Here is a 21,806-nt window from a genome sequence, read left to right as displayed (position 1 = left end):
TGGATGTAGATGATTTGTGTACCTATGTTTCACTGTTGTCTGCAGCTTGTATAGCTGCAGTAGGAAGGCTGTTTCTTCTCTCTTGGAGTGGGCCTTTCAAAGTAGACCCTTTCTCTCAGAGGTCCTATTCCTTCAAGCAGAGAATTTCAAAGCTTTCCCTTGCAAACAATTTTAGGTTTATTAATTCTACAAAAGATTTTACAATCCTAATCCATCAGCCACCTAGTGGAGCTGTAACACACAGCAGCCAAATGTTCTTTTGCTAGTCAAATTCTTCAACCTTCCAAAATGTCATTAACTACAGTGCCTGAGGTATTGTCAGTATAAAGTGAGATCACAGGGCATGGGAGATTTTCTTGGAAAGTAAGTGGTTCACTTCAGTATGCAAGAAAAAAAGGCATGGAAAGAGGCCCGCTGGACTGAAGAGGGACCTCCTGTGTGACCTTAAGAAGACCAAAAGAAGTGCAAGGGAAGTGGAAGTAAGGATGGGCTACCCCTGGAGGAGTATAGAAGCATTTACTGGATAGGCAGTATGGAAAATGGAAAGGTCATAGCTCAGCAGGTATTGAAACTGGTGAAGAATGTGAAGGTGGTAAGAAGAGCTTCTGGGCATACATTGAAAGGAACACCAAGGAAGACATCGGCCTGATGCAAAATCCAACAAAGAGCCTAAGAAGAGAGGAAGTATTTGCCTTGGCCTTTGCTGGCAAGGTCTGTGCTTAGTATGAAAGTTTGAAGGCAAGAGATACTACCCACTGTAGAGCAGAATTGAGTTAGGGTTCACTCAAGTAAACCAGACACATAAAAGTTCCAGGCATGAAAGATAAGGTGACTGGGAGTAGCCACCATGGATTTACCAAGAGAAAATTATGCCCTACTTAATCTGCTTTCCTTCTATGGTGAGGTAATTCCATCTGTGGATGAGGAGAGAGCTGTGCATATCTTTTACCATGACTTCAACAGAACAGCTGGGGCTGTGCCATCTATGTGGGGAGGGTTACAACTTAAGGCAAGGTTTATGGGGTCCTGATGAACACCACGTTAGAGGTGGGTCAGCAGCTGGCATGACAGTATACTCCACTAGCAAAACCATGTCCAGCTTTGGTTATCTCTGCTCATCATTCAGGAACAACTGGAATATTGTGTCTAGTTTTGAGCCCCTCACCCCAGTGTGAGGTACACTGTCGAACTGAAGAGGGTCTAGCAGAGGAGCACTAAGGCAGTCAGAGATTGGAGCATATGACATACAAGAAGAGGCTAAGGGAGTTGGGTGTGGTCACCATGGAGAAGAGAAGGCTAAGGAGGGAATGTAATTCCTATCTACTGCTACCTAAAGGAGGTTTATAGAGAAGATAGAACCAGACTCTTCTCAGAGATGTACGAAGAAAGGAAAGGAGTAACAGTCACGGATTGCAGCAAGGTTCAGATGGACAGAAGGAAAATAGTTTTGGCAGGGAAGGTGAGGAGACTGGAACCATTTGACTTCAGACATTGTGGCATCTCCGTCATCACATATTTTCAAAACTCAGCTGGACAGGGCCTTGAACTACTTGAAGTTAGGTCTGATATGAGAAAAGAGTTGCACCAAATGACTTCCAAAGATCCCTTCCAACCTGCATTATTCTAAGGATTCTGTGATTCTGTAGCTGCATTACTTTGGAATGTGTTTTGTTCGCACTCTGGTGTGACAGAGCAGTAGCACAAAAGCTGTGTAGTGTAGCCTGGTCTAAATATGGTAAATTGCAGAAAAAAACTTGTAATTTCAATGAAAAAAAAACCCTTAAGAAACACTATGTCTAGTGAAAATGGCAGAAGAAAATCGAAATTGCTTTCTGTAGAAGCAGTTTGCAAGACTGTGGAGAATTCCTTTGGCACCATATACAATCTCAAGAACTGTTGCACATGTGAAGATCTGTTACAGCATTGCCCCAAGGGCTGGGTGTGCTCAGACTGCAAGATGACTGTAACAAATTCATCATCATGCACAAAATTGTTCACTTGCTTTAGCTCTATGCAAGGTAAAGCACTAGGTGCTTTGAAGCCATGAAGTCAAGTTAGGATTTTGGTTTGATATGGAAATCATAACTCCTTTATAAATATTACCATGCATTTTAAATGTTTTAATGTTAATCAGAAGCCACTTTTGCTCAGTCTTCTGTTAGGACTGCTCAAGGGCTGGTCTGAAAGATCTGAAAAGTGTGATTAGAAATAAGAGGCTTATTGTTAGGAAGCTCGAAGTCATGATGTTGAAGCCCACATCTGGGGGAAAACACTAAAAGGTTAAAAAACACTGCCCTCTTGTGCATTTTCAATCTTTCTCTAGTAGCTTAGGTCTTTTTCACTGATTAAATTAATAAAATTGTTTTATCTCAGTTAATGAGACCTGCCACCATTTAAAGCATCCTTAAAAATTTTTATGCACTTTTATAATTCCCCTACTTACCTGTAGTAGCTCTTGATATGTTTTCTTTACAGAAATTTTCATTGTTTGGCTCCTATCCTCTGACTTTCAAATCCATTGAAATATTTCTGGGTAGTCTTTAATTCTGTACTAATGGCTATTAATATAATAATGTGGTTGAAAACAGAAGTTAAAATTTCTGTAGTTTAGATTTTCAAAGCAAGCTCTTCAAATATGGTATAATGATTATTATAGAAATATTATAGGCAACTGGTATGAGACAGGCATTTGCAGACACACATACTTTGATAGAAAATGCAGTGTTTGTAGGCAGTTAAAATTGTGAAGGTGTCAATATTGCTTGAATATCCCCTAAAGATGAGGCATGGTCTTTCATTTTATTTTTTAATGTATTGGACTAGAGACGGTGGGAAAGAAATGCTGCTCAATTTCTCAGTAATGACAAGGCAGAATAAATGGTACCCTCTGGGTATTCATACACGTGATATCAGATTAAGCTCAAATTGATGTCAATTTGTTCTAGCAGTCTGGTCTGTAAAATGCAGTGCTTCTATAAATAATTCACAAGCCAGCAAGCCCTCCCAGCTGTGACCACTGCTGGGAGAGGGGCCAGGTAGGCAGCTGGGGCCAGAAAACTCCTCCTCTATTCCAGCTTAATCCACCATGGCGAGAGTGTGCAGACGCACTCAGTTACACCTGCTCAGCTGTGCAAGTACAAGTTACACAGAATTTGGTTCTCCCCTAGACTTCAGTAATCAGTTCTGTCAGATGAACAATTGGAAATGGAATCTAGCACATTCTCCCTGAAGGATTATAAAGCAATAAAAAAGTTCATGGTTGCCATTAAGTCAGCAGGTTTGACTCTGATAGAGAGCAAATCTGCTGAGTAAGAAGGCACTATTTTCACATAGCTGAGTTACAGAATAAAAGAAGATTTCTGTGACAGAAATAGCTTATTCTGTGAAGGAATGATGCTACAGCTTCTCTGCATTCATTTAGGACCTTATCACTAGTGCTGATTTTAAGCAAAAGCACCCAGCTGTTAACTGTGTGAAATCTTGAACATTCAATATTGTTTTGTCTTTTTTTTGCCTAAAATTATCAGCTTCCACATCCTTCAGTCACCTCCACAATATTGCACAGCTATATCTAACATCAGGTTTCACAACCCCCTGGACTCAGCTGATAGTGACTGACCTAGTCTTGTCTTCACTCCAGGGCACAGCACTTGGGCTCTCTCAGCCTTTCTAAAGGTGCAGGGTGCAAATAACATGCAGTGAGCTCCCTTGCTAGGGCTATCCCTTCTTCTGAATTCGCTATTTTATCACTGTGGCAGGCTCCACAGAGTTCTTCCAGCCAGGTCATTTGTAATAGGATTGAAAGTCCTGCTGTTCACCCTGCACAGAGCAAAGCAAAGAGCATGAGGGCACAGCACTGAATTCCTGGTCTGTCAGTCACGCTTGCCCTGCCATCCATCGCATGGTCCTATACAGAGAGGTCAATCTGTCATAGAGATGAACTTGTATATGAGCATTAAAAAAAGAAGATGGATTACACACTTCATAGCTAGCACAGCTGATCCGTCTCAGAGGTGTCAGGCACACTTTGCAGGTGGGACATACAACACAATCAAAAGCTGTAATACGGCCAAGGTCTCAGTGCGGATACTCCAGCATGAGCACCAACAAACAGGCAGGTGAAGGCCTATCCCGTTCCAGCATACCTACAATGTGAAATGTGACCAAGCATTCAAAGAAACTCCAGACACCTCTTCTGTGCCAGAAACGTCAGTGTGTCTGAAAATGGCTTAATTTCATTATTCTTGGTGTTTTGAATCAGGAGGTGTTTATGATGCCATGACCGGGTGCTGCAGTATTTAGGTCAGGTTTGCATCACCCCTTCTGTGCTGCAGCCCCTTGGCAGTTCCTTATGTAGCCAAGAAATGCATCCCTGCCTTTGAAGGGGCATGTTTGAGATGTGCAGTTTTATTGACGTGAATTCAAGTGTAACTCTGCATGTGAACATGAGATGGAGCCACCACAACACTGCCAAAATCACTGCGCATTCAGCACAGGGCTCAACTGGTTTACAGCCCTGTGTTTAGTAGATGGGCTCTGGCTTTCTCATTTTGGGCATGTCTCCATACTCCTGTGGTCTCCCACTAGGAACACATGGTTGGTGGTTTTTCCCCATACTTGGTAATGTATTTTGTATTGCATTTTTGTAGCCTCTGTCAGCATAAACAAAAACAAAAAATGCTTGTTCCTGCATCCAGCTTTTAGTAACTTGGCGTATGATCTGAACTAACTCTTTGTCATTAAAAATAAGTGTTCCTTGAAAAATCACTTCCAGTGGAGAGCCCTATCTGATTTGGATGATCTGGCTACCTCATTAGCTTTATTTTAGATAGCAGGAAGTGTAGCTATTTTAATAACTGTTTGAGATCTTAAACAGACTGAAGTACTGAATGACAGGGAGGGGATTTTTTTTTCTGTGGTGTAATGTCTCTAGTTTGTAGAAGAAGTACACTAAACTGTTATATCCTGAAGCATTTTCCCACCATTATTGTTGATAGGGTTACAAAGTTTTTGTTCCAAATTTTCACCTTCTAATTCACTTGGATAATTTATAATACTTTTTAAATATTTTAGATTATTTTTGCATCCTATTTTAAAATCATTTTTCTTGGTTTTGCTTTCTAAATTGGACTTCAATTCTCATTCCCTTAAGTTCCTTTACTTCTAAACAAGATTTTTCAGTCAACCTCTGAAATATTTAGAAAATACTTACAGAGATGCTTGAATTGCTGCTCTTACTTAACATTGTTGATAATACCAGGTGGCGTGGCAGAGACTCATACTTCTTTGTGACTGTGTGATACATCAATATGTGCCAGTACTTGTAGAATATTTATAAGTATACAAAATATGCAATGAAGAAAACTCATGTTCAGACTTGAACATGTTGGAGATAAAATATGAAGCCTGTCACTTTCTCTCCCAGTTTAAAGTTTTGTTTTCAAATATCTCCTTACTTTGGAGTCATCAAAAGTGTTTAAAGCCTAGTACTTGGAAGATATCTGCTTTAGTGTGGTAGAAACATGCCTAATTGTTATATAATTTAATAATACTCTAATTGCATTATTAAATTACTTTGTTTTAAATCATGAGATAAATTGTCATGTAATTTATATTTCTTAATAAGGTAAAATGCTATATTAACTCCTTAACAATGAGTCGTGTTTTGGGTTATGACTTTTCCATACATGTGGTTTTACTATTTCTTTTTTAGATGGGTATACTCTGGCTTTAAAAAAAAATAAGTCAATAGGAGTAATATATCCTTTTTACGTAAGTTGTTTTGTGCACATTTGAGGCCTCGTTGGGTAGAAGTGCAGAGAATTTGGATTGTTTAATGTTGAGCACACGTCAGCATTAGGAGGTGCAAGTCAGTATTAACCAGTGCTGATGATCACATCCTCCAAAAGGATGGTCGCTGATGTCCCTGTGTTGGAGGATCCCATGAGAAGGCTTCCAGACTGTGTATGCCTTCTGGGACCGGCTCCATACCTCCTTCCCTGTCCCCTGCTGTTCTTGAGGCTGTTAGAACTGCCTCACTTTCCTGTCCTACTAAGTGGGAACCAAAAGCTTTAGGGATTAATTTTGTTGCCTTTTCTTCAGTGAAAACAGTGACAGACGTGTGACTCAATGCATTAGAAATGCAAGATCATTAAAGGAGGGGGCCACAATAATGTATCAACCAGAGCAGTGTTTACTTAGAGTTTATTTCTTGCTGAGTGCACCACTGCCCTTCAAGGCTCTTTTTAGCCCTATTGTATACTCATTTCATGAGAGTTTACTCTCCCTGATGTAAATTTTCCTAGAATACTAAGGTGCTACAAAATTGATGCACTGAGATATGAACTTTTCAGCATTGCCCTTTTTCTAGTGTACTCTTTCATACTAGCCTTCCTGGCTAGTTCTGCAAAGGGACAAGGCATGTGGGTGGTTATGTTAGAGAAACTGTCTTATCTGTTTATAGAGAGAAATGTGCAACAACATTGATTTGTTCAAAATCCTGTGCTCCTCAGAGAGAAGCTAGAACTAAATATTTGTAAGACAATGAGGTCAGGTACTTGAATGCTTTTACACAAGAGATTTAGCTTGAAGTTAGGGAAATTGTACTGTTGGCCAAGAAACTTCTGTGTATTATCCATATGCTAATTTAAAAAGTGATGTTAGAATAACTTAGTACTAAGTCAGGGTACTAGAATGTGAGCAGAATGCAAATAAATACTTATACTTGCCAGACAACCACCATGAATAAATGCACAAAGTACTCTTTCTAAGGTAACAACTATTTATGTATAGTCAACTTGAAATTCTTGTTTCATTAAAAAATTGTGCCTGATTGGCTCAACACCTGAGGCTTATCATAAAGTATGCTTTTGAAAGCTCTTTTCAACAGAGAAGTTTCTTTTTCCTTCCATCCTTAGGGAGCCTTTCCATAAGCTCTTGGTTCAAGGTCTTATCAAGAATCAGACATTCAGACTAACAACAACAGGCCAGTGTTTGAAGAGAGAGGATGTTGATCTCACAGGTAAGAGAAACTGCATGGGAAAATCAGCATAGGTGCATCCCTAAAGCCAGGGACTGCTTCAGTGTACAAGTCTCAGTGCTGGGAAAATTTGGAAGAGTAAATGAATCCTTCTAATGTTTAAACTGGAGAGCAACTTCTGTGAGTTTTGGATTTGTACGCACTGCTGAGTGCACAGACATCCTACTAATCCAGCAGCTTTTAATTGCATCCAAATGCAGAAATGGTGCTGTGGTATTATTTTAACTCCCGTGTAGTCCAAAAGATCAAAAGTCAGTTTTGTTAAGACAGTGCTCAGCAGCCTGCTGAATGGAGCCAGTTAGTCCCAGCAAAGAGACAACCTACAAAAACATCATGGCAGAACTAGTACAGGTGCAGGTGTATTCAGTAGATATTAGGAATGTAAAACTTGTAGGAAACAGTGCTGTTTCTCAAACTCTTTCCAGAGCCTTCACTGCATAAGCTGGACCAGCAAGTCATTGCTATGGCACATGTAGCAACAAAAATGGTTTGGTCATGTTTGCTTCCCTTAAGCATTCCTCTCATACATCTTTGTTTTCACTGGATACAAACCCTGTAAGTCAGTTAAAAATCAACCAACCAACCCACCCTCTTAAGTTTTGCCACTCTGTTATCCTATTTTCTTCTAGAAAAGATTGACCTCTTTTTCAGTGTAAATCCCCCATTCTGTCTCTAAATTCAGGCAAGAGAAAGCATGCTCTTTTCAGGATAACTGACTGCAATTGGAACCTATAAATCTGGTATTTGTAAAAGCTAAGTACAGGTCAGAATTGTATCCAATCAGTACAGCTATCTAGGAAGTGTATTTAAATGTCGTGGTTATAACAAAGCTTAAATAATAGGAACTGTCAAGGCAGCACTTAGGATGCATGCCTGATACAGCTTCCAAATGGTAGGAGACTTTTTGTCATGATGTGATGGAAGCGTTAGGATATTACTGGTGTTAAAATGTTGACATAGGAAAAATATGGGAAGGAAGAGAGTGTTTGAAATGGGTGGTATTCCTCTTTAGGCTGTTTTGGAAAAAAAACCCAGAACACTATCAGTAGTTGTTTCTTCTCATGCTTAGGGAACAAAATTAATTGCTGTTACAAGTGAGCAAAATTTGTTTCAGTATTTTTTGTACGTCTTAATATTTAGGAACTGAACCAGTTCACCTGAAAACTGGTGAGAAGCTCCAAGTTTCTTGGGAAAAAATGAGCAAATCTAAGTACAATGGAATAGACCCTGAGGAAATAGTGAAAGAGTATGGCATTGACACCCTACGTCTTTACATTCTGTTTGCTGCTCCTCCAGAACAAGACATTTTGTGGGATGCTAAAAGTAAGTCACATTGCTTCTGTTGTTTTTGTTGTGGGCTTGTTTCTTTTTTCTCAAGTATTATATTTTAAACACAAAATTAATACAGTTCTTGATGCCCAAGTTTTGGAAAAAATGAATTTAAAATGTATCATAAACAGATTTTATAATAAACAGTTTTGCTTGTTTCTTTTAAAAGAGAGGGTCACAAAGCTGTCACTGAGAGGCAAACTTGCAAGATTATTGCAAGCAGCTTACCTCTTATAAGCTAAAAGCACATATGAAAAGTACTTCTTAAGTTGTATTTTCTTCTGAAAACTTGGACCTCATTATCTTTTTTTTAATTAGCAATGATCGATTAACTGAAAATTATTTTTCTTTATAATCTGTTTTTTCTGGTCATATCAGATCACAGATACAACTTTACAATATTTTGTTATTTGCATTTATTAACATGCATGCAGTGGCTTTTGTAAGCTGGACTATGAAATACTTTTCAGAAGAATCTCATTAGAAGATAATCAGAGTTCCTAGTAATTAATATTTCTAGATATGACATTTTTATGAACTTACTTCTTGAATAAGTTAAGAATTACCCTCCTGTGCACTTATTTACTCCTATCATGCAATTCCTCATACTGACAGGTCTTAATTTCTTTTATCTACTGTGGTTCATACATTTTAATGTAGTCTTATACATTCATTTACATTTCACTTTCTTGTTGCATAAGGCTTTAAAAAGACACTTCACACCTGGTTTCAAGAAGTGTAGTTCTTCATTCTTTCACGTGTTAAGTTCTTACTACTTAGTTCAGCCTGAACTAAACTTTATTTCAGTTGTGTCTGCCACCCTTTATATTCATGTGTGTTCCTTTATATATTATTGCACTACTATATGTACTGGAGGAGTGGGCTTTATGAGTTCTCAGTCAGCTTTCTGTCACCATCTAATCACAACAGTAGAGAGCTAGGCATTTGAAAAGGTCTCTTAAAAAAATGAATCACTTAGAATCAAGCCTTAACAGCTGCATCCCGAACACTACCCAGATACACAATTCCCTCTGAGGCAGCTAATTTGGTGATGCACAATCTTTTTGCTGTATTTTTTGATCTTGAAAATGGAATACTTAAATTACCATGGGGATAGCGTGTACCAAATCTTAGTTGCAAAGTATACAAGAGCTTGGTGATTAAATGTTTTGTTAAGAAAGTAAAGCACATGCGGTTATAATGTTGGCAAAAATGCATTTAGTCATTAAAGCCAACCTGTTTACCACTTGAGAAATACAAAGATAGATTTCAGGGTCATTTCATGTTAAAGAGTATTGGAAAATGGGAACAAAAGGAGATTTTAGCAGCCTAAAGATATTTCCAGGGGAGAAGAAAATAGAAAGTTAGGTGAAAAGCATCTCTTAAATCTTTACACTTTGGTCTGAATTTCTTAATGATAACAAAATTATGAATGTTTAAATTAAAGAAATCAAGTAGGTTGTGTTGGGTTTGACCTTGGACTAGATGTCAGGTGCCCACCAAGCTGCTCTATCACTCCTTGCTTTTCAGTTGGACAGGGGGAGAAAAGTACAGCAAAAGGCCTGTGGGTTGTGATAAGGACAAGGAGATCACTCAGCATTTGCCATCATGGACAAAATGGACTCAAATGAGAAATTAATTTAATGTATTACCAATTAAAATCAGAGTAATGAGAAGTAAAACCAAATTTATGCCTTCCCCTCACCCCCTCCCTTTTTTCCTGGGCTCAACTGTCTCTGTCATACATGGGGGAAACTCCTAGAAGCTTCCCAGAGAAGCCATCCTTGCAGCCCCAAAACTTTGTCACACAAAGCCATTAGAGGAAATTCTCTCACTCAGAAAATATTAGATACTGGTTCTCAGTTGTCATGATCCTTCTCTTCACTAGATTTGTTTTGATAGCCTTTTGGTGATTGCCCTCCAGGCTAGATTCCTCGTCCTTTCAGTGGTGTACATCAAGGCAGGGTCTCGCATCATTCTCTCCTGTGGTGTGAGCAGCCATGGAGTAGGACTGATGCCTTCAGGGTCAAGGTGAACACAGCTTCACAGTCTCCCATCCCAAACTAAACCGCATCAAAAGAGGGTACCAAGGATCAGAGCCTGTACTCATTAGCACAGTAGCATCTCTGTAGCAACAGAAGTATACATACTATCAAAATCTAATTTGAAAGAAACTTCTCAGTTTGAAACAAATGTGTGTGCATACTTGTAAATATATATACATATATGTATGTATGTATGTTTGTATTCTGCCATGAGTTCAAAAAATTAGAGCTTGTACAACTCCTTTCTGGAGTCATTAAAACACCAGATGAGCATTCTAGCATTGGCATAACATTGGGTTATTTTACAGATTTTAGCAAATATTCTGTGCTGTATTCTTGCTATATATATGTTTTAAAGTCATTGCAGAAAAATACTTTTATCTTGCAGGTTTTTTTCCGTTAGAGCAACTCAGCATTACTTGTAAAGACATTTTTAATTGCATTGATATCTTTTATTTAAAATAGAGAGGTTTTTTTAAAAAAATGTTCAACTCCAGTGTTCTGTTCCTGCTTTTCTTTAAAGTTTTGGATTCTTTACTTGTAACTGACATTTGTTTCTGAAAATCTTTCATTAATCTCAGCTGATGCCATGCCAGGTGTTCAGAGATGGCAGACGCGCCTCTGGGCTCTTGTAACCAAACTTATTGAAGCAAGGACTTCAGGAACCATGCCCAATCCTGAGCTTCTGAATAAGAAAGAGAAGGCTGAAGCCAGAAAGATCTGGGAGCAGAAGAATCTGGTGATTTCTGAGGTTAATAGAAACACTTACATAGTTTTCAAATGACTAAATAAGTTGTTTCTTATGCTAAAACCATATGTTTGACTTAGAGAGCCAAAAGCTTTTTCCCCAGATGAGTAGCTAAATTTTTTTAAGTGAATTATTCTCTATGTAAATAATTTTACCTATCTACAAATTTTGTGGAACAGAACTTACTTAAAGGATGTATGCCTCATTTAAGGAATGAAATGTTATGACATTAAAGTTTTGTCAATCAGGGGTTTGAGTAACTGCATTTCAAGCAACAAAACTGTAGGTGGGTTCTCTAGGTTACCCTAACAAAAGCTTTTGATCTCTTTGCTTCATACCTCATTATCATGCCTGCTGTTTCATATAGAATGAAAAAAGCCACTGGTGAAAATATATTAGCATAGCCTTGTAAAAAATACTGAAATGGTTGTTCATCTCTGGTTATGTGTTGTCTCCTGCTGTGATTAGTATCAATTCAATTAACCAAGACTCAAAAGGAGACATAAATACCTGCAAAATTCACTTCAAGTATTTTCTATAGATAAAAATTTTTGCCATTTTAATCCCTGCTGTGAGGGATATTCCAGATCATTTAACAGACTTAATAATTCTAATCTTGTAATCTATGAACAAGCTTTCACCAGTATAAATGGATTTACAGGAGAGAAGGCCTCTTGTAGGGGCAAAGGGAATATATTTTATTAAAGGAAGTAAGGGGTGACTAATGCACATTTTTCATAGCATTGATTGAAGCTTTTTAAGTCCTGAAACAGAAAGGAAGTTAATCAGTTGAATTTTTATATGATTGTTATTTTCCCATACACACATATGATTGCACATATGATGTGTTTGCATACCAAAATGATTTTCACGGAAGAGGTAAGATGCATGTATTTCACAAATTGAAATTGATTATCAGTTACGTTTTTCATTTAAAAACCCAGTATTCCAAGTTTGAGAATTTTAAGTAATTAATGACAGACCTTTTCTTCTAATACAAGGTAACTGAGTACTTCACAAAGGATCATTTGTTCAATGCAGCTATTTCCCGATTGATGAGCCTCACAAATGTACTCCATGTAAGTATGTGATATTAATTAAGGTATTTTTCTCTCAGCCTTCCTGTCGGTCTTTACACGAAGCAGTAGCTGCCTGAGCTATAGCTCCAGCTGTCTGTAAGTCATTAACTTCATAAACGGTGTTACTAAGTCAAGAGCCTAGTTGAGTTACTCAGTTCAAATGCAGCATGTTCTAGTATCACTGTAACCCTGAAATATAAACAGCTTTGCAGGAGGAGCTTGATGGTATTAGATCCACTAGATTCTGATGTTTATGTCTGCATCCTGTAATTTCAAGAGGATACATTTTGTTTAGTTCTGTTCTTTGTTCTCTTGATTTTAGCCAAGTTGCATAGGTAGCTAGGTATAGTAGTACATTTTAGAGTTACCGAACATTCTGATATAAAAAGGGTTATTCTTTGCAAGGAAAATCACACATAGTCAATCCTCAATGACAGCTTACACTGCTGAACTTAAGTTTTAAGATTTTTTATTTAGATTATGTTGTTTATTAGCCAGTGGTGATAGATGAAATATAATAAACTATTATCATTATTTTTGTTACTACTCTTAGATCTGGTTGAGCAATCCTTCAGGCATATAATGGTAACCTGATATAGACCAGAAATTAAATACAGTTTTGAAAGTTTCAACTTCTTTGTTGAAATACCATTTTATACCTTATGGATTCCAAGGAGCTTATTGGCAAAATCAAGGAATTTAACAAAAAGTTAAGTAGGTTGTGCATGGATACTGTATTGAAACAACTTAAGTCTGGGATCCTGTGTGATGTTGCGAAGGTAACACACAGTTCTTTATCTCCAACTCAATGACTCATAGGCATTTGGGGCTAATGGAAGGTGGAATGAGCGTTAAAAAAAAATAAAACTCAGTGTCCTACAGACAGCCAGATACTTGAACACTGATGTATTTCTTGAGCAAAGAAGTCAGTGCAGTATCTTTGAAGAACAAGTTTCCACCTAGAATGGTGACACTTCCTCTTTTGCTCCCAATTGAAAGGAGAAAGTGGAAAGGTGGGCAAGGATTAAACATTGAAAGCAGGTAGTAGTTACTAAAACTTACCCAAATATAGTTTGCTTATCACTGTAAGAGATAAGAAGATGCCCTCTGACAACATTTGCGGTCAAGCAAATCACTGGTTTTGGACAATTTTCTAGTTGATGACAATGTGTGTTCATCACATCAAGTAATTCTCATAAGCTGACATGTATTGACATTTTTTTGTGCTGTTTCATTAGAGGGATAGATTACAAAATAATTGCAGCAACTGAATTTACCTTGGGGTGTAATCTCGTACACAGGCAAAGAAAGAAAAAGTTCCTCTGATTACTTTTAGTGCTGTATCTTTTCTTTTAAGTTTTCTGTAAGTTAAGTTAAATGGAGAAATTAAGTTCAAATTTTGTCAGTCAAGTACCTTTTGCCAGAAATTGAACATTTTCTATACTAAAGAAGCCAGACACTTTACTAAAATAATGAGAACATCAAACTGTAAAAGACTTCGCTGTCCTTTCAATCCCAAAGCTTCCTTCAGCTCTAAAACCTTCACTTTCTCACTAAATTCAGCTTTACTTTTACCACTCAGTGATCCTGTGCAATTGAACCTTGTCCAAACAAAACCTGTGTTGCATTCAGCACAGTTTGACTGTCATAAACAAGTGCTTCACCTCTTCTCAGCTCTGGTTTTGCCTAAGATTGCACTTCTAGAAAAGGCAGCACTCAAAATGATTTTGAGGGCCACTCTTCTCCACATGAGTGTGTGTTCAGAGTTTTATGCTAGAGCAGAACCCCAAGGACCATCAGCCACTTTAGGATTAGCTTCTAAATGTTAGAGAGCACTCTGTGACCAAGAGTTGTGATTTTAATTCTCCGTTTTCATAAGTTTCCAATTTATTGTGAAATTATGCTCTCCTTAGCATGGACATTGATTTTAGGTTTTATTACTACATTTTCTTCTTAATTAAACTACTTTCCCCCCACCTCAGAATGTTAATAGTTTGTTTCTTTTTCTTTGTCTTTTCGCTCAGCAAGCTCCTCAGCCTCTTGTTCTCCACAGCACAGAATTTGAAGATGCTTTGGCTTCACTCTGCATTATGGTTGCACCTATGGCTCCCCACATTGCATCAGAGATGTGGAAAGGTATTTATAAACTTTATATAGATGTTCCAGGAAAAAGGACAAGAAATTTGCAAAAATGTCTCTCACTCAGTACATGTGTCACTTATCTCTGAATTCTTCATCTAGCTTGTCACCTTCTGTCATAATTGTTAAACAAACTTGAACCTTGTGGCATTCCCACATCTCTTTTCTCCCTTTGGTTTCTTTTTCCTTGAATACAGATGTGGATTTCTTGAAAGTAGGCAGAGAAAGGGAGAAAGAAGAAAAATTCAAGACAGTACTTGCATGAGGAATTCATATGTCAGCTGCTAACTGCTCCTGAATATGGATGAATATGGATGGCATTATTAAGAGCTGAACACCAGGACAGAAACAGCCCTTTTTCAAATAACATTTTCAGAGTCTTTTTCAAATAACTGTTTCAGAGTCACAGGTATTTTCTTTCAGGAATTCAGGCAAAGAGAACCGTATCAGAGGGCTGGATACTAAAAGGACTAAAGGAGTGTTCAGTAAAAATCCTACTCTTTTAGAATCCTCCAGAGACTGAGGGACACTATGCTGTAAATTAACCTGCCATGGAGAATGGGAATGGTAGATAGGATATCTTTTTTAAAACCTGCCACAGTTGTACAGGTCTGAATACCAAATGGGCTAAGTTGCATGGTGCTGATACAGTTAAAGCCTATGAAATAAGGGATATGCATGCCAGAGTTCAGCAGCTGATTTTAAGGTTTATTGGGAAAAGTCCTAAGATGCACATGGGAAGATAGAAATATATTCTGCATTGTGGCTGGCCACAAACTGCTGTGTGGTTTTGGACCTAATGTTAGCTTTTGGATGCTGTTTTAATGGGTTTATTTTCAACGGTCATCCCAAAAAACATTACACATTCAAGTGTTTGCAGAGCAGTGCTACTAATCTGATTATATTTCAATATTGTGCATGGCCCTGTAATGTTAATTGCCAAGGAAAGACTGCTCTTGTTCAAAGCAGTAACAAAGAGGCAGAGCCTATAGAAACAAGATGATTTGGTGGGGAGAGTGGGATAGGTTTTTTGCATGTGTTTTCGTTTCCAGTGATTTTAAAATGTCTTAGTAGAATACTAAGAATATGTCTGGAATAAAAGGTGGCATCAGACATGATCCATCTGGTCTTTTACTATGACATGCCATCTAATTAAAAGAATACTGAAGAAAAGTAATTAGCATTACTATCTTCCACGGTGGCAGATGGAGGCAGAAGAGATCCTAGATAATTACTTATACATACAGTGCCTTCTGAACTTGGAATTCTAATATATGTTAGGAAATACAGAATTATCAACTATGGTTGATAAAATGACAAAGAGCACTAGGGTATCTTAATTAACAACTTGTCAGACATAAAGCTTAATCCTGTAGCATTTTGAATGTTAGATAAGGAAGTCTTTTCTTGCTACTAAAATCACTGGAGAATGAAAATGATAAACATCTTCTGGATCTCCCTCTGATGTAAGAATGAAAAGGAAGCATATGAAAATTGGAACTGCATTGTCCTTAGCCTCTGTCTGCATTTAAAGATAAAATATTACTTGTGTGGTCCAAGGACATGTGCATTGTAATTCAGTGCAGCAATCATAAAAAAATCATTGTGTGTTGATTATTGCCTGAAGAATTTTATTACTAAATTTGAAAATGGCAGTATCTTTTAGCATGGTGATCATTGCCTTATACTGAAGTTATTAATCTTATCAGGAGAATGTACGTACATTTAACTGCTGCATTGTGGTAAGAAGACTGTATTATTTGGAAATAGCCAACATCTAGCAGTTCTGTCCTGGGACTGGGATTTCATATTAAAGATTCCCCAAGTTTTGAATTGCACTCTGGTTCCACCAAGTCACGTTGCTCTTCTGATGTAACCAATTTCTTAAACTTTGTATAGGTGATGATGCTTTATTATTTTAAATAATTTCAATATGAAAATTAGGGTTTCTAAATACTCTCTTTAGTTTTCTCTGTGCTTTAGTTCTCCATACAGAGAGAGAATAAGTCTCTCCTTTTGTACCTTGGCTTTGCATCTAAATGTCGGGATAATGCTGCTTCCTCTTTCGTAAATTAGTCAGGAAAAGGAGTTTGTATATTGTTAGTTCTATAAATTGCACCTATAGCAGTGGACCCCACTCTTTGTTGGAAGCTGCTTGAATGCTGTTCTGTAAGTGCCTCACCTTTCAGCAGCTGAACAATAGCAATCCATGATACTTTGTGTGTGAAGAAGTTCTTTCTCCTGCCTTAGAGGAGGAACAGTTTTTGGTATTTTGGTGTGTCAGCCTAATGGTGTTAATTGTGCAGTGAATGCACTGGTTTATCGCTCAATAACATAAAAAGCAACCATAGCCCCTCAGTATGGGAAGAGTTCATCCGGCTGATATCTTGGCAGTTTATGAACACTAACAGGATGAGGAAATCAGTTTCCTTCCTGAAACCTTGTATCTAAGGAATATACAGACACTATTTGAGACTTTTTTTTTAGTTTGTTTGTAGTAGTACAGTGTTTTGCTGTTCAGACAAGGATATGAAACTGCTTATTGTGACTTGTTAAATTTTTATTAGAGATGGCACATGAAAGATAGGTATACCTTTGATAAACACATCTTAGGAAATACTGAAATTAAACATAATTTTTGGAATTTTTAATGGTATCATTGTCTTAGCAATATTTTAACTGTCACTACAATTGCTCTTTTGCAAGAATTTATCTAAATTCAGCCCTTGCTCAAGAAGGCTTCTGTAAAGAATGGGGTTGAGGAAAAACTAATTAATGTTGCAGATTTTAACTGAAAATCTGAATGTAGAAATCCCCCTTCACAAATCCAAGAAGAAACATGATTTGGAGTTTAAATTTTTTTTTTTTTTTCTCCGAGAGTAGTAACCTAAAAGGAAGGAAAGCAAGTCTTTCAAATGGAGGAAGACAGATTGTTTTAAGAAGGTTAAAAGGATTTGTGTGGAGTTTGCTGGGTTGCAAGCACATCCTAGAGTTAGCTTACAGTAACCCAGGCTTTTCACAACTTAGTTCTGTACTCCTGTACTAGTGGTGTAATACAGCTTTTCACAGAGCTGTCTGGAAATAGCTGTTACCATTCTGTGAGATTGCAGACTGTTTCACTTATGACTGACAGACATATTCTTCCTGAGCTGCAGAAAGGTATTTCAGATATGTAACTTGCCTGAATCTGTCAAATAGGGAGATTCATTAAATAGTAAAAAGCATATCAAGAACAAAGTAACATGGTAGCACTGCCAGAAAGAGACTGCACAGGCGAGTAGATACTCACCCAAAATGTCTCTCCACTTGCCCTTATACACTCCTTATCTGAGCTTTTTAAAAATTTTTTCTGCTTTGTCTGCTAGTGTGGTGGATTTTACTTAACACAGATTTCTATTGTTTCAATTTAGCTAAATCAAAAAATCAGCAGTATTTGGATATTCACCCTCCCAGTCATCTTATACTTCCCCCTCTGATCTTCTTAACATTTTTTGTTAGAAAATGCCTGGTCCTAAACTCTGATACTGCCGTTGTTTCAAATGCTTTCATTAGCTTCCTTTTATCACCCACTAAGACTTCCATCTTCCTTCCCTTTTCTGCTTTAACCTCGCCGTTCCAGGGCTTGTCCCAAGCCAGCTCTTTCTCAATTTACTTCATAATCACAACTTTTCCTCTGGTCTACATAATTTTGTGTCCAAGTAGCTGCACAATTACTGGAATTTTACAGATAATTGTTTCCAGTACTTTTTTTCTATAAGACTAAAGTTACCTTGCTGTCCTAACACCTTGCTGATACACCATTGCTCCCACGTCTTCCTTCTTAAATCTCTTTAAAATGAGAATCTGCTCTTCTCTGTCAAATAGCACCTATGGGGAAGTAGTATGCTTATGAAATACTCCTGTAATGCTAGTAAAACGTTGCCCTGAGCTGAAAAGTTGTTAGACTGGTCCTGTCCCCTCTTTCTCTCAACTTGCTAATTTACAGTAATACAGTAGTCATTTAACTTGGTGTTTTAAATTGGGTTCCAATGCTGTGAGTTACTGGTAAGGGAAACCTTGCTCTAGTATTAGCCTGCTAGTCTGTAGAAGTCAGCTGAAGCAGATCCAATAGCAAGATCAGGGCTTGCTGAGCCCTGATCAAAAACTGAGCACAAGTACTGTCTTTGATCTGTCCTGTACAGACGGGTAGATAAAAGTAAACAGCTTACAGTAAGTAAAAATATACTCAGCTTTCTGTCCTGCATCTGTAAGAGAATCTATAGCCATAAAAGCAAAATACATCAAAAGATATGATGCAAAATGCACACCACTTAGTAAAATGCACTTCACTAGGCACTTTCAAGTACAGTAAGACAATGAAATAGGCTTTTTGTATTTTCACAATCAAAGTTTCAGAAATGGTCCATTTTTAATGTCTCAAACAGTGCTTTTTTCTAGTGTCTCAGAATCAAGTGGGAAGGCTGGAGAAGGGTTCTGTCTAGGTTTTCACAAGTGGACCATCACCATTGTGGATGAAGTTTCTGGTTTAGTGTGTTGAATTTTGAAAATACAAACCAAATCATTATGTTTTCTGTGTTCTACAGCTTACAAAATGTGAATTATGGCAGGAAGCCAAACAGGCAACTTAACTAAAACCTTCATTTTGGTTTCCTGTCAAACTTTTTTCTCAAACTAGTTCTGTTGACTTTTCTACTTCTCTTTTTCTATGAATGAGCTCATAGCTCATTTTGTAGCAAGAAAATGAACCAAAAGATTGACACTGGGCTTACTCACACTTTGCTTCAGAATACATTTTAATTATTTTTTTATTACTAGGTTTATTCAGACTGACAGCCTCCACAGGAAGTAAAAGTGACCCTGGTTTTGCTTTTGTACATAGAACCTCTTATATCAGAAAGTGAATTTTAAATAGTTTGAAGAATTCTCTTCAACAGGAAAATAAGGAGTGGCCAGCATGCATGCTTCTGCCACAAGGCATGTGATCAGTTGGAAAGAAATGAGCTCATCTGGATGTTCAAAAGCCAAAAAGGAAAGAATCTAACAGCTGTTGTCTTTGCAGTCAGTGTGATAATGAATCATCAATATGAAGATTTTTTTCTGCTTGAGTTCCTATCTTTTGCTCTACTGCTGCAAAAGAAAAAAAAATACACAAAATCAGAGCCACTGAAGTGTTTTAATAAATTATTTACCTAATAAATAGTTGTTGTCATTAGGAAATGTGCATGTTCTTGCTTGCCATTAGAAATAGCTCCCATCGGTCCTCCCCGCTGCCCCTTTCTGAGTCATTCAGCAAATAGCATCGCTGTGTGTCATTTTACCAAAGCACTTTGTCTGAAAAAGCACTGAGAAAAATGTGGTGGATTTTTCTGGAGGAAGTTGCATGCTCTTTATGTCCCTGTTTGCTGTTACTCCCCGTATGAGTCTAAACAATCCAGCGAGCTGAATTGATGTATGCACTGTGCATGGGTGGGGTTTGCGCCTATGGCTGCTGTCGTGCTGTGTTTTGAACAGCTTCAGTGCCTCAGTCTCACCAGTGAATCTCGTGTTGATGGGTTTTCTTTATGCTTTTGCTGGAGTTTCCCTAAACCAGATGAGATTTCACATACATTTTGCAGTTCTGAATGAAGCATGCACTTGTTAAAAGTTTTAGTCTGTGTTCATATTCATACACACAGAATGCTTTTAATTTAAAAATCCCCCCGCTCTGTGAGAATCGCAAGAGCAATCATCATCAATATGGATCATATTTGACAGCATCTTGTTAAATGAAATCTTTGTATTTTGTCATACAGCTGCAGTAAACAGCAACATAAATCCCACTCAGAAGCTTTTTATGCAGTTACAGAATGCAGCTTCAGAATGACTTGCATCCTATTCTCCTATTACTTAAACAAATCAGGAATGAATTATCTTGGGAAGACCATAGCTGGTTTAATAAAAGGAGATCATTTATACACATTTTAGAAATTTTTAAAAATAAAATAAAAGGATAAAATATTTCAGAATGTAAAAATTGTAAGAAGGAGAGCAAGCTGCGCAAGGCATTCCTTTGTATCACCTTTAATTTGTGAGAAAATATACTTCACAAAACAGAGGAAATCTTGCAAGTAGATTGACTTGCAAATTTAGAAACTGCCGAGATATTACAGGTGGTAAAATAATGAGCCACAATTGTTTATCATTCTCAGTTAGTAAAATTTTAAACTGGTGGCATTACTGAAAATAAATGCAGTATTATGATTGGCTTCTAGAAGCAGAGGTCAGCTTGTGTTGCAGTATTACAATTTAAAATAATAAGCAGTGGTCTTCTGTGCTCTTGGCAAAGTTATGGAGTGTTAATTTAAATCTACAGTGTGCCCACATTGTTAATATCCTTACACATGGTATAAAACAAATGATTCAAAGATGTGTATCTTTCTGTTTATAATGTGTTGTATGGTAATCTAAACAATGTTATTTCCTCCTATGGCACTTGCTTTTAAAGTCAACTTTATCCTGATCTAATTTGTCAAACAAATTCCAAAGACCAAATGTTCTGGTTACAGTACAGATGAGTTTTTACTGGTTTTGTTTTCCAGGTTTGGCACATATGCAGAATAAACTTTGTATTCATCATCACTGGGATGTTGATGTTCTGCATCAGTCCTGGCCCAAAGTAGACCCAGAGTACCTTCAGCCATCAGATGTTGTGGAGATGTCTGTCCTGGTAAGAGCATTTTGATTTATTTTCAGTAGTGGCCAAGTAATGTGTTATGAGCCCAGAGGATGATGGAATTTCTGCTCTTGTGGAAGTTCCCTTAGTAGATGGCTCAGTGAAAGTTCAAAATAGAAGCTACAATTCCAGTTGTGCTGAATAATTAAAGTGGTTTCCTAAACAAAAAAATGTAGCAAGTCTGGAAGAGAGATGCCCTAAATATAAACTTTTCAGAGTGACTACATATTAGTACCTGGGGAGATCTGACCAGTGAATAGCTATGGGCAAGGATGATACAGTCAAAACTATGATCAAAATACAGGCCTAGATTTTGTGCCTGGTAGTGCATTTATTAACTCAGCCCTGTATAAAATGTATAATTAGGTGATATTTCTTGTGGTACCAGTAGTGCTCTGGCTCCCTAACAGAACCAATCATAAGCTGGGTTAAGTAGTGATTTTTGCCAAATGATGTTTCCCATCTGCCTTGGACTGAATTTCTGGCACATGTCAGGAGAGTGTATTTGCAGGAATGGGGTTGAGAAAACCAGCTATCTTTGGAAGTGTTGTAACTTCCAAGTCCTCTTTGAGCTCTAACGCCTTTGTGGCCTAAGGAAAGAGCTGGCTGTTCAGTGGGAGAGTGGACGTGTAACTACATTTAGTTAACCTGCAATTTTCCAACATGTGCATGTGCATGGTGTAGTTTACTGCCTTCTTTCCTATGGCTCTGGTTA

General features: G+C 37.6%; 1 protein-coding gene across 6 annotated transcripts in view; it reads left to right on the top strand.

The window, feature by feature from the left end:
* LARS2 (leucyl-tRNA synthetase 2, mitochondrial) overlaps positions 1-21,806 on the top strand; it is a 97,213-nt gene that overhangs the window by 70,286 nt on the left and 5,121 nt on the right. For all 6 annotated transcript variants that reach the window (XM_008633875.2, XM_017734489.1, XM_017734487.1 and 3 more), the window contains 6 exons: positions 6,918-7,021; positions 8,180-8,362; positions 10,995-11,164; positions 12,163-12,240; positions 14,265-14,376; positions 20,958-21,085. In XM_008633875.2, the coding sequence (XP_008632097.1) occupies positions 6,918-7,021; positions 8,180-8,362; positions 10,995-11,164; positions 12,163-12,240; positions 14,265-14,376; positions 20,958-21,085 (775 nt within the window). The remainder of the gene's footprint in view (positions 1-6,917; positions 7,022-8,179; positions 8,363-10,994; positions 11,165-12,162; positions 12,241-14,264; positions 14,377-20,957; positions 21,086-21,806) is intronic.

Source organism: Corvus brachyrhynchos, unplaced genomic scaffold (assembly GCF_000691975.1).
Source record: "Corvus brachyrhynchos isolate BGI_N302 unplaced genomic scaffold, ASM69197v1 scaffold94, whole genome shotgun sequence".
Classification (NCBI taxonomy): Eukaryota; Metazoa; Chordata; class Aves; order Passeriformes; family Corvidae; genus Corvus; species Corvus brachyrhynchos.
This window is presented reverse-complemented; position numbering and strand designations above follow the sequence as displayed.